General features: G+C 36.3%; 2 protein-coding genes across 2 annotated transcripts; one reads left to right on the top strand and one right to left on the bottom strand.

Annotated features, from left to right (window-relative positions):
- Positions 1–1,779: 1,779 nt before the first annotated feature.
- LOC128155347 (protocadherin-11 X-linked-like) lies at positions 1,780–9,314 on the bottom strand. Its single transcript, XM_052817019.1, has 5 exons — positions 8,411–9,314; positions 5,500–7,476; positions 3,029–3,124; positions 2,776–2,908; positions 1,780–2,552 (listed from the first exon to the last, which is right to left on the bottom strand). The coding sequence occupies exons 1-5, from the start codon at positions 9,038–9,040 to the stop codon at positions 2,263–2,265; spliced, it is 3,126 nt and encodes a 1,041-aa protein (XP_052672979.1). The 5' UTR covers positions 9,041–9,314; the 3' UTR covers positions 1,780–2,262.
- Positions 9,315–13,304: 3,990 nt separating this feature from the next.
- Positions 13,305–17,677, top strand: LOC128155338 (uncharacterized). The gene is made up of 2 exons (XM_052816992.1): positions 13,305–15,833; positions 16,274–17,677. The coding sequence occupies exons 1-2, from the start codon at positions 13,418–13,420 to the stop codon at positions 17,284–17,286; spliced, it is 3,429 nt and encodes a 1,142-aa protein (XP_052672952.1). The 5' UTR covers positions 13,305–13,417; the 3' UTR covers positions 17,287–17,677.
- The last annotated feature ends 817 nt before the right edge of the window (positions 17,678–18,494 follow it).

An 18,494-nucleotide genomic window follows, 5' to 3' on the forward strand; every position in this document is an offset into this window, starting at 1 on the left:
GTGTGACTAGTGTAAGATTTAAATCGGCATTGAGATGTCCTTTTGTAGGATTTTTAATGGTTTGAAGTCGGAAGCCTACGTGAAACGCCCCCTTTTACATACTTATATCGAAGTATCAGATGCTATATAACGTTTTCATCTATCTGAGCAGGTCTTCGGTTTTTTCAATTATCTCCCCACAATGGATGTATAGGATATCTTAATTATCCCCCAGAAATACCACTAATGGTAAACTAAGTCTTATGTTATAACATTCGAGTAGGCAAACGCATTTCGGCATTTATTCTCTTTTTTATCTAAACATACAAAGCACGAAAATTGCATCAAGCTTCATATAGAATTACTCCATAAAATACATAATTTTACACCTGACCTGTCTTTAATTAGCAATGAACGGATGATGAGGTCATTTTTAATTGCCACTTTCACTCATTTAGCTAAGAGTAAACGCTTAAATGTCATAATTAATTATTTACAGTCTCTGGCCAACATAAACATTAGTGGCAAGGTTTACATGTGTTATCTGTTTCATTGACATCTCTAAAATTGCCTTCTCCCTGTCCTGTAACAAAGTTGTCTGGCCCCAGAACACGGTAAAACAAGATCTCCAACTCCATATATCACATGTTATTTAGTGTCGCCTTTTTTTTTTTTTTTTTGCTGATGGCTGTTTTAACCAAAGAAGAAATCCGTTTTGGTCCGTCACCATCATTTATTTACACTTTCTTTCTACCGACCCCCTGTCTGACACATTCTAGTTTTCTTTCTCTATTTTTTCCCTTTTTTTCTTTCTGTAATCTAAAAACATGATATCATCATTTATGAAAATAATTTGTACTTCTTTGTCTGGTACGGAAAATAGACTCTATTCCTTCAGGGAATAACACAGTTAATTAAGAAATACGAAATCAGATAGTATTGTGATTTTAACTAAAAATAAATTAAATAAAATGACTCAAATATCCGTCACAAACAAGGTCTCGACAAAAGTGTCATGTGTATGTTTACGGGATGGGTCCATGCCACCTATATATTTGTCAATTATTAAAGAAATACTCTTTTCAAAACGTTGACAGTCATCTGAAGTGCAACAGGAAACTTTGCCCCGCAGGATTAACCATACTTTATATAATGCACATAATGAAGACATCTATTACCTAAATTCAATCTTGGTCCTTTAATTTTTCGTTTTATTGAAATGGCAATTCTTTTCTTCATTTTATTCAACGAACAAACATGTTTTGATATTCAAATTGCTTAATATCGTTCAAAGTTTGTCAATATCAGATATATACATTTTTTGCAACCGATTTAAAAACAACAACAATACATTTTCTCTTAAAAATTGTTTTGAACTTTAAACATATCTAAAAAGTATTAAATTATTTTAATAATTTTTGTAAATTTTAATCAGTATACATTTTATCAATTTACGTAAATGCTTGTATTTGTAGAATTTTAATATTGAAGATTTAAAGAAATAAGATAATCATCAAAATGACAATGCACACTTGTGAATTCAGTGCAACGCTTTTACACATCTTTAATAAAATATTATTGAATTTTGTATAAGTGATACTTAATTTTTAAGGTGCCTGATGACTTTACAAATAATTTACCCAAAGATATTCTTTAAAAAAAATATAAGTATGAGTATGTTAATCATCAATATATCTTATCTGTTATGTGTACCAGAGATGACTTGATTAAATAAACAAATCACAAATAAAGTGTAAAATCGATTGAAAACACTTGTGTAACAAGAGAAAACAAACAAGATAACAACAAAAGAGTTCCGATTTTATGTTTAATGTTAAAAAAGAAAATAACAATAAAACAGAGTATTCTTTGGTATCAAGTCCTTTTTTGGCACATTCTTCAGTTGGAACACACGAGTATAAATTGACTGAAAAAAGCAAACAGCGGTTTTTTTTTATTCTCAAAGCAAATAAATCGTTTTCACTTTGTTGTAACACGTCCGTGTTGTGAAAACAATCCATCCTTTATTCTGTACTGTCTCCTCGCATTCAGACCTCGGATCCTTTCTTACACATTCGTCTATTCGTTTGTTTGAAGTGGAATTAAGTCGCGTTTTTATAAAACTGCGATATTTCTCACCTTTTATCACTCGTCTCGTTTGATCAAGTCGCTTTTTATTAATTGCAAAACGAAAGCGCCCAGACACAGATTCATTCTCCCCTCAAACACTTTTCTTCTCTCTAATGACTAATTAGTTATTCACTTTGATTCCTGAGCTTCTGCTCAAACAATGCATCTGTTGCTTGGTTGAATGACCTCTTTAATTTCCTCTTCCGGGTCAAGCACATAGCTACCAGATGTGGTGGTACTATCATCATTCCCCGTATTGTTGTAGGGAACTAATCCGTGTGAATACGAATTGTCTAAATTTGGATATGCACTACTATTATACGATAAGTCTAAATTGAAGAAATCCCTGGGTCTGCCTATTTGTGTCTGGGGTTTGTCTCGGTCATGGAGGGGTAAATGTGATCGGAAGTCTCTGTTGCTTCGTGTTGATCTGTTCTCATGGTCTGGAAAGAAAAACGCATTTTGTCGTCATCATCATCATCATGATTGTTTTATTGCAATCTGACAGTAGTTCTCGGGGATTGTTTAAAAGCAATTAATATATACGTTTTGACAAGTATATTTAATTTTTCATACGATTTTAATGATTTGCAACAAAACCAAATTTAAAACACCGATTTTAATAATTAAAAAAGACTATTCAAATACAACAAAATAAATATTTACCGAAATCTAAAGAGCTAGGGAACATGGAACTGTTGTTCATGTCGTCACTTCCGCCTCTCCCACTGTCGCTAGTTGCTGTGTCTGCGGAGTGGTTGCTATTGGTATCGCCATCTTGGTTGACAAAATGTGGTGCCTATTGAAATTGAATTCGGATGTTTCAATCATGAATTTTAAATCAACATGGGTCTATTTCAGACGCATAAAATATAATTTCTTTCAACAAAAAATAAGAACAATTTCAAAAGTAGAATACATTTTGAGCATTTGGATTGTGTCTTCGTTGTCTATCGTATACTTCATTGTGATATCGAGGCTGGTAGTTCAGACGACTGGAACCACCTCCTGCTACCTAAGAATAGAAATGTTAAAATATTTTATACCAAGATCACTTTTTAGTCTACAGTTTTTTAGGAGAGTAAATATTTTATCTCTTCAGATAAAATCTTCAATAAAAGTGAGGTCCTCATGATGCATTTTTTATCACATCTAATAACATGTGTCAGAGAGTGCAGCCATACCAACTTTGTAAGTTTGAGGTCAGGTACAGCTGGAAAAGATGTTCGCAGCTAAGATTATCGCCAAAGTACACAAAAACAGATGTTTAAAAGAAATGAATTTTATGTGATATAATTGAAGGGTTAGAGAATTCTATAGATGTAGTTTGCACCAAACGGTGTCGAAGTTATTGTAATTACAGCGTTCAACTCGACCGTGAAATATGTCGTGCGACCACCAATTTATTAAAACTCTTAAAAGTTCTTCGAGTTCGCAACTTTTGAATCACTAGCCAAGCGTTTATGATGCAGGCGCGATATGTGCAGGAAAACGACAATTTCAAATTCATCAATCAGATGTAGAGATTGGCCGACTGGTCACCTCTCAAAAATTGTGTCAGAATCATCTGCTGATGACACGACGGCAGCGATTGGCAGGTTCCGGACAGGAGCCATCAATAAACATGACAGATTGTTTAAACGACACAGATATATTTCATATTTCAATGATCGATTTGGTGATCTGAATACGATGGACGCAAGATTTAACTCTGAACGTTCATCGGGGCATGGGTTTCTTGACACTTGCACATGCCGGTGACCAGTACAAAGTTTATTTTCGGTTACTTTAGTCCAGTAAATGAAAACAGGCTTTAAAATAGAACATCCAATTATATCACTAGTTCTTGATCTCTTTATATAACCTGTCAATGATTTGAGACGATGTTTGATTTATTCACTGTCCAACAATAGCAAAACAAAATGACAGTCTGAATAAGTATAGGAAAAATATGCATATATATGGCTAGCATTTTTTGAATTTGAAAAGTTATTTAAAACTATTTCTTAATTTTTTTATTTACACATTTTAAAAGTTACTTGAAAAATTATGTTTTGAAAGGTTTAAACACATAATAAGTTATTCCATTTGGGGGGTTGGAGGATTTTTCAATTAGTGTTGGATAAACTACCGGTGATATATTTCCCCTTTCTATTAATTTGCGCGGTAGAAAATCGCCAGTAGGTCCACAGCAATCTAGCGAGCGACTATGGTCGTACAAACAGCCGTGGGACACGAGAATCTAACATTACGTGGATCTTGTTCATTCTCCGACCAAAGACTGTCACTGTTTCCCTCCTAGAGGCTAACTTCTTGTCAAAGCAGCTTGGTACAAAAGGCTGCCCATCTACTCTAATATAAAGATACATAGCGTTGCTCAAACAAACGTAAATACCCGCTGTTCGCCGGGTGTTGCAAAGCACCGAAAGATACGTTGAGCAAGGTTGAACTAAATGCCTGGAAAGTGTTTTCACCGAGAACCTGCTGTTAAGGGGTGTTAGGGCATTTTAGGTCTTTTGTCCCTGGTTATAATGGGGGTTTATAGGATTTATGTAATTATGCGGTTTTGGACAAAACTTACAATATGGCGCACTCAGTTTTATCTTTTTATTCATCAACAACTACACGATTGACCACCCTCTTCGAATCAAACACAGGACCGGATTGTTTCGGATCATATGAGACTACAACTACCCTAAAATACTTCTCTCCTTACCAGAAAGGAGAAGGGAAAAGCATTCCAATCTCTTTTCTTAACTTTTATACCCAATTATATCTCTGAAATTTATGTTTGATGATCCCTTCAAATCTCTGGATTTGTCAACAGCAATTGCACGGTCAGCTAGTTTTTAATGTGAAATCTCCTGTACAGATTTATCTTATCAGTTTAAATCACGGGCACGCTTAGCCTCTAATTGAATTTTACAATATCTTGTTTTATTCTTTCTGTGACACGGTCAAACTGACCAAGGGCTACATAGGTAGGATTTATGGCCATTTTATGACAAATCTAGGTTTTCAATGAACCTGGGCATCATAAATTTGTGAGGCAGAAAATGATTTCATTACGCCCCTATTCAGTATGTAAATTACACTGGATTTTGACTGATTTATGACGCTACTTTGATCCAACAAGGAGTGTTTCCTCTGGAATAATTGTTTTTCTATTATGAATACCAATGATATTAAAACAATCGTATTTTCAATATCGGTTTACGCTTTGTTAAGCAACAGCTTTAAGCAAAGTTGTTCAGATAGAAATGATTGACATTTATGGCAGATTTATTTTGAAATCTTTACCGATATTACTAAAATGTGAAATGCTTAGGATTTTCTGTATACGAGTTAAACCAGCTGGATTAAAACTTTAGACAATTAATATTAGCTCACCTGGTCAGACAGGGCAGAATAAAGTTGATTTGAAGTCACGTGAGTCACCACTCTCGCTGAATCCGGGTCATCTACCGAAAAGCTGACTTTTTTCCTGGGTTCGAACCCCTGATTGACTTCGCATTCATTGTGTGACTGTTGATACTTGAGCTTCATGCGATCTGCACGTTTTATCAAACAAATTGTCAAAATGATCACTACTGCTATAACACCAGTCACACAGGTTATGGCTATGGCGATGAGATAAAACTTGTGTTCCTCCTCCACGGGGGAAATCTGGGCCCCATCCAGGGGTAGGTTAGTGACAGTAATGGTCAAAAAGGCCTCTGAGATTTTTGGAGGGGTGCCCTTGTCTTGAGCGTAAACTAACATTGTATAAGAACCAATATCAACAGTCGCAAGAGTTCTGGTTAAAATCAATCTTCCAGAGAGGGTATTCAGTTGAAAAAGTTGTGATAAGTTTTTATTTGGGGTGAGGTAAGTGACCTTAGAGTTAAGTCCTTCATCTGCATCCGTTGTCTTCAGCTGTGCTATGACCTGGTTTGGTTGAGTTTGGTAAGAAACGGTGACCGTATTATTATGTGCTGTAGGGAAAATAAAAACTGGAGCATTGTCGTTCATGTCTAAGACCTGTACGGTGACATTGGCCCGCGTGGTTTGGGGTGGAACACCGTGGTCCTTTGCAACCACCTCAAATATATACGTAGAACGATTCTCTCTATCCAAACTGTTCATGGCAATTATCGAGCCATTGGAGAACACTTCAAACGGTAGGCCTGGCTTTAAGCGAGGATCTATGGAAAATGATACTCGATTATTTTCCCCACTGTCACTGTCATGTACCAACAATACCCCAACCGTCACATTACGTCCAAAGTTTTCAGGCACATTAAAATCCAAATTATCGTTTACAAAATCCGGGGCGTTGTCATTCAGATCCGCCACCTGGACGATCACTTCCGCCGACCCAGTTTTGGGATCCGTCCCTTGGTCCACTGCGTACACCATCAGTCTGAATTCGTCTAGTTTTTCTCTGTCCATTCGAAAATAAGCTTTGATAAGCCCAGTCTCAGGATTAATTTGAAAGTTCTGATCGGATGATCGTAAACTGTATTGGATTTTTGAATTGACACCAAAGTCCTTGTCAGATGCCGACACTTGTACGATTTCATCTCCAATTTCATTATTTTCAGTCTTTTGAACTTTGTACACTTGTTGGTTGAAAATTGGTTTATTGTCATTTTCGTCGCTCAGACGTACATTGAAAGTGGCGGATGCATTCAATTTAGGGTGGCCTTCATCCTCGCAACGAACGGTAACTCTGTATACTGAAAGAACCTCTCTGTCCAAAGGTTGAACCACGACAACTTTATACTCCACTTTGTAATTACTAGTTTGTCGTAATTTTTGTACTGTAAAAGCAATGTCATCAACAGAACAGTTCACTCGTCCATTGTATCCCGTATCGGGATCAAAAACCGTAATATGTGCAACAGGTGCCCCTGGTTTTGCGTTTTCCGAAATTTCTGCGTCTGCACTGTTGGACAGAGGATCCACGGTAATCTGGGGCGGATTGTTGTGGGTATCGTTCACATTTACCGTTACCTGGGTCTGGGAGATTCTGGGCTGTTTGGCGCTATCGCTGGCTTCAATGATTATCTTATAGCTCTCTCCTGGCTCATAAATCAGGGATTCTTTTAAAAGCAGACGTCCCGTGAAGCGCTCAATCCCAAACAGAGCTTGGATGCGAGCATCTTGGCGTTCACTGATGCTGAAAACCACCAGAGAGTTGTTTCCCTTGTCTGCGTCAGTGGCCCGGATGATGGTGATGGTGGAGTTAATGGCGGCGTCTTCATCTATGGTCACATTGAGGTTAGAGGTCAGGAAGACTGGAGAATTGTCGTTGATGTCGGTGACGTACACGTTAACGTTCAGGGCGCCAGACCTCGGAGGGTTTCCACCATCTTGGGCTAAAACCTGCATTAGAAGACAAGATCTTAACAGAATACCAATCTGTTAGAAAAAATATATATCAAATTATTCGATTCCAACTGTCGTGGTGTAAAATTTGGAATTTACCTGGTGGAAGTAAATACAAAATTTACATAGAACAATTTCTAGAAATTTATCAATGTTTATTGTGAACAGTTCTTTCGTAGATAAATGTATTATAAATTTTCTATTTATCAAAACAATATCAAGAAACGTAATTTGCAGTTCGAAAGGTTTTTCAGCTTTCAATATCAAAACGATTCCGAGTTACTGAATGTACATGTAGATATCAGTACACCGTATATAAATTATTCGTTAAAAATTAAAGGTGTACAAATTCTGAGAGTGCATGCAAGCCTTTTCCTTTTTCTGTATTCTGTATATAATTAATTTAGTATAAAAAATAAAAGAATACAAATATTGACAGTGCGTGCACGAATAAAGTATAGTGCTGGTGGTCCATTTTAAGCATTTAGCATGCTACAATTTTTCAGACAAGTTCAATTATCATAATTATGATGAATTGCCTTTCAAGAAATCTTTAAATGTCATTTGGAACTATTGAGCATAAAATGTACATTTGATTATATTTTTCGGGCTTGAAAGTTTACGTAGTAGTGACAAATTATATATAAAGATTTTTTTATTCTGAAAGTAATTCATTATACATGTACATGTATATAAACTAAATTAAATATAATGTAATTGCTTTACTGAAAATCGGATATGAAACTAAAATTTTTAAAATGAATTGCACGCTCTTTTCACTATTATAATCATATCATAAATACCAAGGAATGCCAATTTTAATGGAAACAGAAACGTGTAAGTGATTTCATTTGAATGAGTAAGAAATGGGTCAGAATGTAGATGAGAGCGTAGATAGTACCTGTGTATATATGTGTCATGTTTATGTTACCTGAATGAGGTAATACTCTCTATCCTCTCGATTAAGACTCTGCCTAAGCACCAACTTCACAATGGAGCTCCCATCCACGTTCTTTTGAAAATGGACCTCGAACGGCCCATCACTAGGGGAGATGACATAATTTTGAACGGAGTACGACCCAGTATCAGCGTCAATGGCGCCCTCAATTTGCACGGACGTTCCCACGGACGAACCCTCGGATAGCTCCACGTCGATGGATCCCCGGGAGAATGTCGGATTGTTGTCATTAATGTCCAGTATATTAAGGTTGAGCTGGATTTTCTGGTAGAAATTTCCAGTGGACCTTGCAATGACGTCAACTCTAAGGATGCAGCTGACTTCAAACTTACACACAGTCTCCCTGTCTATCTGTTTGGCTGTGTACAAGGTAGCCTCTTTCTCGTGGATGGAAAACAGCTCTGCATACGGGTTAGACTGAGACAGGAAGCGATATTCCATGGACAGTAAGTCTTCCGGCTGGGCCAGTTGAGAAATATTAGCATCCTGAGCTACATTGCCAATATATGTATTTGGTGCTTTTTCTTCTGGTAAACTGTATTCCACGATTTGTCCGAAAATTAAATGCAAAGGAAAAAACACAACTAGCATCCACGACTTCATCTTTGAAAATACCACATGCACTCCGATTCCAAAAAGCCAGTTTGTTTGCAAGTCCTCGGAAAGTATTAAATATTTTATTTGAAAAATGATATCTTCATTGTAACATGTGTTAAAGTCCTGCTACCTCCAAACACAGAGAAATGACAAAGTTCAATATTGACTTTTGGAACCGAATTCAGGGATAAATGTCTCATCGAATACTGATCTTTTTCACACAAACTTCTATACAAACATCTCCAATCAGGTGTTTTATATTCACTACAAGTTAACTTCCACGATACAATATTTTCCTTTCACACCTGAATAGATTCAATACGATTACTCCTCCCACTTATTCGAGTCAGCCAATCAAAAGCCATGTTTCAATCTGCCTCGGAAGTCATATCTTTGCATAGGACATCATTAGTAATTCGGTCTATTCAAGCGAATATAACCTTGGGGTATCTACTTTATATCTTGTCTTAAACTTATTCATAGATTTATTCTGATTAAAACCTCCCTAAATTGAATATCACAAGATTATTGAAATAGCTACTCGCTCGATTGCGTCCATATTCTCAATAATCTATTGATTTAATTGTTCTTTTGAAGTGTAAAATGCAATGCACTATGTATTTGAAAAGTGACTGGCTTTCTCATGTCTGCACACAAAAAAGATTGGGTTTTTATTGGAAATAAAGCATAGCCCCCGATAACCCCCAACATAAACAATTATTACACTGTATTGAAATAAAATTTATTTTGTAGCCTATTGAAATATTTGATTTCTTCTCCAAAATGATATTGAATGGTCCTTCATGAGATCATTTACTCAAATACTCATCCTCTCTAAGGAGCCCTGATTGCCAAGAGAAGTCGTTTCGTCTAAAAGGACCCCTTGCCCTAAATCAAGGACTTTGCATTCTCAAACAAGGATCTGAAAGACTTTCTTAACCCCCAGCTTTATCAATTCCTTGGCGGTGGTTCCAGTTTGTCGATAGTCAAAATGGCGAGGGTCTTATTAGTTCAAAATTATTACATGCACTAATTGGTTCTTAAATTCGGATGCAGCATTTTTTAATTAATAACCAGGGGTTTAATTAAACACTATCCTTTGAAAAGGATGCGTGGAAGTCAGTCGATTTGCTTCTCGAGTATTTGCCATACCAACGGGGTTACCCAAACATCGGACCATTTTGAGTGATGAGTAGAGGGTATTGATCAGTTTGACAGTTTTTTATGTGAAAAAGTACATGAGAATTATTCAATATCCCACCCAATATCTGCATCCGTCTGCAACGAGGATAAAACAGGTGCGGGGCTCGTATTTCTTGTTTTGGTGTGTCCACAAATAGTTCGTTATAGGGTAAAAAAAAAGACCTTAAACCTGCGCAGCCAGCTAATTTATTTGTGTAAGCCCACCGAATTTATTCAATTAGAACACGCATATCAATTAGTATTCATGTTTTATGTTTATAAAATATGATAATTTTTATTCGAACATCAAAGACAATACTGTCCCTCCCGGCTATGAGGTTAAAATAGAAATGTGAAAACAAAGACTGGCGAATATTTAGCCCGTTATTAACAAGAACTCAAATCTGCATGAGCTATGTACGATTGAACCCTGAAGATAGAAGGTGGTACCATTTACCGTAATCAGAAAATCGATTCTGATCCCGTTGATAAAGAGATAATCGTGTTGAACAAGAATATTGCCCACTTCTAGTTTTATATCTCTTAATTTACAAACCTGCAAATCAACCTGCATCTTGTTTGTGCACCGTTTATCATTGTTCTTTCGGTGCGGCTTTGTGCCGATTTTCTTTTGAAAACCAATATTATCTTTATACTGTGAAAACAAAATTGTGAGAGTTGGCCAGGTTTTGTTTGTTTTTATTATAATTTCATAGATAGTCATTCTATAAGTCTAATTGTCAATAATGGATGATTTGACCAGATTGTTATAATTTTATTTGATGGGAAAAATGTCAGAAAAAGGAGCATAATATTAAATCCCTACATGTATTAAATATCGCCCTATTTCTCTTTCTATACCCCTCCACCAATTAATATCTTTGAGCTACCTTAGTCAACTGATATTCTTACAATCTTATTTTGTTTTTAAAAAGCAGGAACCATATCTCAAGCCACAAGTAATTTGTCTCAGGAAATGGAAATTAATAATGTCACATCAATTATAGTTTTAAAAATATGGTAGAATCTTAAAAGAAGAATATTGAGCCAATTTAACAGATAATTAAATTAATCATCGCCATTCTAACTAATGAGCATGCGTTTGTATGGACAAATCGAGAATTTCGTGATTTCAAATTCACTTTCGCAGACATTGAGCGGTCCTTATATGGAAGAGACTCCCATAGGAGGGTAAGGCGACTCCTGGTTAAGAGTTAATTAAGAGCGTGCTTCATTAATTTCTCATTGCAGTCCACTAATCCGGCCAGTCTTTCTGGTTGTCAGTAATTGCATTGATTTCTTTCTCTGTACGTTCAGTTTTTGGACGTTTCCGCCTAAGTGCTTGACCCCGGGTCGCAGAAATTATTCACGACAAAAATTACCCGCTTTGCTAGGCCTCTAAAGCAGACGACTTAATCTCTTGGGAGTTGAATTGAAAATTTCCCTAAATTCAATATAGAGTCAAATTTATAGAACTCGACACTAAGCAGTTTATAATTTATAAGCATATTTGGTCGTGCTATAGAAGATCGCTCGGAAGTTGAAAAGATTGACAGAGGGAAACCGATTTGATCACTGGCCGTCACTAATTTATAGGGACATGTCTACGAGACAAATCGCTCACAAGGAGAGGAACTACTTTTTTTTAAATATGTCAGCAAATAGAGAAGTCGAACGTTCAGAAAAAGCGTGGTTTCTGCTGAAAGTTGAGGTCGTGTTAATGAAACTTGAATTTTTGCCTCCGGATCAAATATTGCTGCATGATTCATTTGTCTTATATTTCTATCATTATATCATAGACGCAAATCTCTGCGCAACAAATAATAACTGTATTTGCTTTGTATCAAAGGGATCAAAATTTAACCAAACCTCATATGATTGATCTGTGCGTGGCTATGTCACAGTACTATCATCCGCGGGATAAACTTAATGTGCTAACATGAAGAAAGGTTACTTCTGTTGGTATTTGAATGGATTTATATTTTGTAAAATAAAGAATTTTAGTATCAAACACCGCATACATAAAACGTCATTTTATATAAAGCTATCAGATCTGTGAGTTTGAACAAACGGTACAAATATTGTTTAAGTTTCGTTGTAATGTTTTTGTTTAAGAAATTAAAAAAAAAATGTCTGTTCAACGATGCGAGCGGTCACTTTGTAATACAGATGCTAAAATCAGTAAAAGGAGAATAAGTCGAAGATCATCTTTCGGGCACTAAAACAGATTTGTATTCCCGTTCTATGAATTTTAAGGGAGATCCTTGGGACTATTTTTGTCTAAGGACATAAACGCGGGACTTCAAATTAGCTTAAGGTTAATAAAACCCCTCAGGTGCTGCTACAGATGTTCTCGCACAGTGGACTATTTTTACCGCCTCCCTATGCTGGTGATGGCTGTAATTTGGGGGTTATTCATTGAATATCAGGTGTAAATGTATCCGGAATGCGAGTCTTCGTTTCTGCTTCATCACAGAGAATTTCCGTTTTATGAAAAAATTCTTTGAAATATAAGAAGGAAATTATTACTTCTGTATTTTGGTAAACAATCAATGTTAGAGAGAGTCACCTTTCATGAGGACCTTATTGTTACCCTATCAATGACGTGCACAGGGCGCCTATTCTCGGTAGTTATTGGTCAAAAATCTTTTTTAAGGACGTGTTGCAGATTGCAAATTTTAAATCTACTGGATAGCTATTGATGCAAAATTTAGAATGTGATAAGATTTCATTCACACGCACACACCCGTAAATGAAAGTTGGCAACTTTACCGTTTATATTAATGCCATTCCACATACTAGTATCAAGTATTTTTAAATTATCTATAAGGCTCTCTCTCTCTCTCTCTCTCTCTCTCTCTCTCTCTCTCTCTCTCTCTCTCTCTCTCTCTCTCTCTCTGTTCCAAGGGCTTTAACAATTAACTAACTATTATAAGACAAAGTGATTCGAGTTATCTTCCTTTGTTATTGATGTTGAACTATATAAATTTATATCACCATAATTCTATGTACATGAGGATTTAAATGGACGCCTGTACGTATGTTTTGTACTTTTATTGTTTTTTACAATGTCGAAAAAATGTATATATAATTAATATTTTCCGCGGTACGGAGATTAGCGGAAAATAATTGTCTTGTTGATTCGAGTAGAAAATTGTATCCAATGAAATTCATAGTTACGAGTCACGTGGTGACGAGTGTATGATTGGTGTTCGAATAGCACGAGAAATCAGTTCTAGCCCGTCTTCTTACAAAGACGCATCAATCATGGACGAATACGGGGATGCCGGTATAAGTTCCGAGGTTCAGCAAATAATTAGCTCCGAAGTTAAAAAAGCAGTGGAATCGTCCCAAAATCAAATTTTAAGCAGCATGAAGACTCTGATAGACAGCAATTTCAAGAATTTTCAATCGTCTATGGAAACAACACAGAAGGAACTCTCGTCATCGCAGTTAGCGAAAATAGAGGAGAACATTTTTGGCAGTTATAAGTTTAAACGTCATGGAAACGAAGCGCAGTACCGGGGAAACGCACAGGTCATCACTAAGCTGAGGGAAGCAGACGCCAGTTTGGACAGCGCCAACCTTGGCGTTGAAAACATAAACACCGCCCGGACAAAGATTGGTGAAGGTATTGAACTTTTGAATGAGAGACAGAAATTGATAAAAATAGCTGATTCTAGTCCTTTAGGGTGGAAGGTAGTAGCTGAATACCAAGCTAATCCCATCGCTGACGATTCTGACGATGAAAAAAGAATAAACAAGGCGCAAAATAAAGCAGAGAAAAAGGACAAACAACAAAAGGCACAGCGGAAACCAACAAACGACTATTCAAGGCCACACCCATACAAGAAAGACAACTCTAGGTCACCTACGGTCAAGCCAGGGACGTGCTATCGATGCGGGTTTAAAGGTCACTGGGCGAGAGACTGTAGAAGGAAGCTCAACGATTCGGCAGAGATAAGTATTGTTACATGTAATACATTCAGAAATTCAGATAACAATTCAGTTTCAGAACAAAACTATTCGAATTCACGCCTGTCGACGTCGGTCACGGACGAGTGCACTACTAACAAGGTAAGCCCTGTCGGGCATTTAAATAGCTGTTTATCAAGGTGGGTTGAAACAGGTGTGGACAATTACATTAGAGATATAATTTCTCATGGATATAAAATTCCTTTTAAAACAATTCCAGAAAGTGTCGAATTAAAAAACAATAGATCCTCATTAGAAAATGTAGAATTTGTTTCGTCAGAAATCGAGTCTTTGTTGGCAAAAAATTGCATTTCAGAGGTGAGTACTAAGCCAAGTGTGGTCAATCCGCTTACTGTTGCATATAACAGATCAGGTAAGCCTAGGTTAGTCCTAGACTGTAGACATGTGAATTTTCATTTGCATAAATATAGGTATAGATATGAGGACGCTGAAGTAGCGAGAGACGTGTTTGATATCGGTGATTTTGTTTTCACATTTGATCTTAAGTCAGCATACCATCATATTTCTATATTTGCAGAACACAGGCAGTATCTGGGCTTTAGCTGGAATATCAATGGTCGGCAAAAGTACTATGTATTCAATGTTCTGCCTTTTGGTTTATCTACAGCTGGTTACATTTTTTCAAAAGTTACTAGGCATTTTGTTAAGTACATGAGGTCCAATAATGTCAAAATTGTCATGTATTTGGATGACGGTTTGGGAGGCAGTTCTTCACAGTCGGACGCTTTTAGAGTCAGTTGTTTTGTCAGGGATGAGTTACAAAAGTTTGGATTTTTGTTAGCTCATGAAAAATGTCAGTGGTTTCCGTCTCAAAACGTGAATTGGTTAGGTTTAGAATGGGATTTTCAGAACGGGTTTGTCAGGGTGTCTCGGGAGAGGATAAGTAGGACAATGTCTTTAGTAAATGATATTTTGATCAAATCAAAGCGTTCAAATATGTTTTGTGTTAGACTTATTGCATGTCTGACGGGTCAGATCATAAGTATGAAAGCTGTTTTTGGAAATGTAGTCCGGATTATGACTAGATTTTTATATTTTTGTGTAGAGACGAGGGCTAGTTGGAATAGCAAAGTATTGTTGTCAGAAAATGCAATTCAGGAAGTTTTGTTTTGGTCAGAAAGCATAAAGTCATTGAACTGTAGCGGTGCATTGTTTAGAAACATTGATTTATCAGAAACGAGAGATTTTGAATTATTCAGTGACGCATCAGATGTAGGTTATGGGGGTTATATTAACCCAACAGTTCAGCGTTCAGACAAGAGTTCCTCACAGCAGGGTGGGGATATAGTCCTACAGAAGGACAGAGTTACTGTGTCTGGTTCTTGGAGCCAGAGGGAATGCAATAAGAGTTCTACTTGGCGAGAATTAGAATCAGTTCATAGAATAATAAACACGCATTCAGATGACTTAAAAGGTTTGTCTCTGGTTGTTTACAGTGACAACAAAAATGTGTCTCATATTTTAGAGGTTGGCAGTAAGAAAGAGAATTTGCAATTAATTGCTTCTGATATTTTTCAGTCATGTAGTTACAACAAAATTACATTGATTCCAAAATGGATCCCGAGATCGGAAAATCAAGAAGCTGATTTGATCAGTAGGCAGACTGATAGAGATGATTGGGGTATTAGAATTTCAGTGTACAATTATTTGTGTGAAAAGTATGGTCAGCATGACATTGACGCGTTTGCAACGCATTACAATACAAAGTGTTCAGTATTTTACTCAAAATCTTGGCGTCCTGGTACTAGCGGCATTGACGCATTTAATTTTTCATGGACGGGATCAAATATGTGGCTTGTCCCTCCACCAGTGTTTATTTCAAAAACAATCAAAAAATGTTTGTCAGAAAAAGTGGTAGGGACACTAGTTGTTCCTAGGTGGATTTCAGCTCCTTTTTGGCCTTTGTTACAAAACTGTTCAAGTATTTCAGATTCGTTAGTTTTGCAAAGAACTCATATAATAGAGAAGGGAAGATATAAAAAGGGGGTATTTTGTAATGATCCCCTTCAGTTTGACATGGTCGTTTTCAGATTTAATCATTAGATTATTTTATTTTGACAGACATCGGGATACGACAAAAAATAATTGATGACGTAGTCAGAAGCGGAGCCGGAAATAACGACATTTTGAACGATTTGGCATACAAGATGTCCGACTATATTCTTCAGGGGAAGAGTTTTAACACAACGAAATCTTACCATAGTAGTTTTAAAAGATGGAAAAATTTCATTCAAAAAGAAGGATTTGAGTGTTTACCCGCACAACCTGTTCACGTCGCATTGTATATTACACAATTATTGGATCAAGGTTCATCTTCTCATGTGGTCAATCACGCAATCTATTCTTTAAAGTGGGCTCACGAATTACATGGATTTGCCGATCCTACCAGCAATTCTTATGTCAAGTGTCTACAAGAGGCGGCCAAGCGCATCGCAACTCCCAAAGTAACCAGAAAGGACCCTGTCTCATCTGATATATTGATTCGTTTGTGCAATTTATATATCGAATCTACGGATGTGCTGATCGTAAGAGACTTGGCCATGATTTTGTTGAGTTTTGCCGCTTTTTTGCGTTATGACGAAGTAAGTAGCCTAAAATGTTGTGACGTAAAATTTGTTGATGATTATTTATGTGTGTACATTAATAAAAGTAAAACTGACCAATACCGGCAAGGAAACGAGGTGTTGGTCGCAAATGGTTCCACAAGTGCTTGTCCTGTGAAAATGTTGCAAAAATATGTTATGTTGGCAGATATTAATTTGTTATCTTCAGAATTTTTATTTAAGCCAGTTTTCAGATCACATGGTATTGCAAAGTTGATATATAAAAACAAAAAGATTAGTTACACTACTGCAAGGGAAAACATTATTTCCAGGCTCAAAGAGGTCAGTTCTGGTTTAAATTTAGGTTTACATTCGCTTCGATCAGGCGGAGCTACAGCTGCAGTCGGTTCAAATGTAAACGAAAGGTGTATTAAAAGACACGGGCGCTGGAAGTGCGATTCTAGTAAGGACATGTATGTTGTAGATCAGTTAGAAAACCGATTGGCAGTTTCCAGAAAATTGGGGTTATGATTATCATAAAGTTTTTCACATTTTGGTTTTGAATTTGTTATCAAATGTATGTTATATTTTGTTTTTTCCCTGATTCATTTCGTCGCCTCACCCTAACTTTGGTGTTTTTCTATGCATTCTGGGCTAGTCGGCAAATATATATTTGCTTGTCATTTTTGTAAGAATAGATAAGACTTAATATTTTCCGCGGTACGGAGATTAGCGGAAAATAATTGTCTTGTTGATTCGAGTAGAAAATTGTATCCAATGAAATTCATAGTTACGAGTCACGTGGTGACGAGTGTATGATTGGTGTTCGAATAGCACGAGAAATCAGTTCTAGCCCGTCTTCTTACAAAGACGCATCAAATTTACATCAATAAAAAATTGTTATTTTTTATTTTTTATTATACTATAAATTAGAAGCTTAAAAATTTTCATATTTTTGTTGTAAAGTCCCTGCACTACCCTTGAGACGGCGCGCGGGGGGGGGGGCTTACTATCTAACTTCAGTTTCACTCCTCATTTCCTTTTTTTCTTATCATTTTTTTACATACCCCCAAAAAAGTGGGGGGGGGAACTCCATGATAATTCCATTTTTTATATGTAAATTTTAAAAAAAGTGCCTGATTATAACATACAAGCACCTAATAAATGATTAGCTCGAAGATAAAAGAAAAGTTCTTTGGATACTTTTTTAAAGATACTTCACTACACCTAGACTTTTTAAGAATTTTTTTTTTTATTATTTATTATTTTTTTTTAGACTTTTTACTTTTTAAGACACACGTTACAACATGGCGACTTAAATGTTTTGTTAAACTGTTTATATCGTTCGATTGGGTTGTATATCGTCGTAGCTCAGTGGTTAAAGTATTGGGCTTCTGAATCGTAGATCATGAGTTTGTATCCGACTGGAGCTTTTGTTCATGTTTACTGAATTAAATTTTCGAAAATGTAATTTTTCATCCAAAGTTGCAAATTTTTTACCTCTTTGACTATATACTTCTTATTCATTATGATATCTATCATAATCAAGTAATTTTCTGTTGATTTGAGAAAATAGATCTATTTCAAGGTGTAATGAGCCACCTCAACTAATAACACACACGGAAGAGTGGTATGCAAAGAGGGATAACTCTTATTGATATCTTATTTACGCTTGTATGTAGAAATATGTGTATTTTAATCAGATTACTGAAGCTAGCAGCCACTAACAGCAGCCAGAA

The sequence above is a fragment of the Crassostrea angulata genome, chromosome 7 (assembly GCF_025612915.1).
Source record: "Crassostrea angulata isolate pt1a10 chromosome 7, ASM2561291v2, whole genome shotgun sequence".
Taxonomy (NCBI): domain Eukaryota; kingdom Metazoa; phylum Mollusca; class Bivalvia; order Ostreida; family Ostreidae; genus Magallana; species Magallana angulata.

Bases quoted from the DNA above. Each gene is read 5' to 3' on its own strand.
- LOC128155347 (XM_052817019.1), bottom strand. From the start codon at position 9,040: ATGAAGTCGTGGATGCTAGTTGTGTTTTTTCCTTTGCATTTAATTTTC. The intron at 3,125-5,499 runs GTGAGCTAATAT...TTCTATTCTTAG, and splicing joins ATTCTGCCCTGTCTGACCAG to GTAGCAGGAGGTGGTTCCAG. The intron at 2,909-3,028 runs GTATTCTACTTT...CAATTTCAATAG, and splicing joins ACAATCCAAATGCTCAAAAT to GCACCACATTTTGTCAACCA.
- LOC128155338 (XM_052816992.1), top strand. From the start codon at position 13,418: ATGATTGGTGTTCGAATAGCACGAGAAATCAGTTCTAGCCCGTCTTCT. The intron at 15,834-16,273 runs GTATTAGAATTT...TTATTTTGACAG, and splicing joins GACTGATAGAGATGATTGGG to ACATCGGGATACGACAAAAA.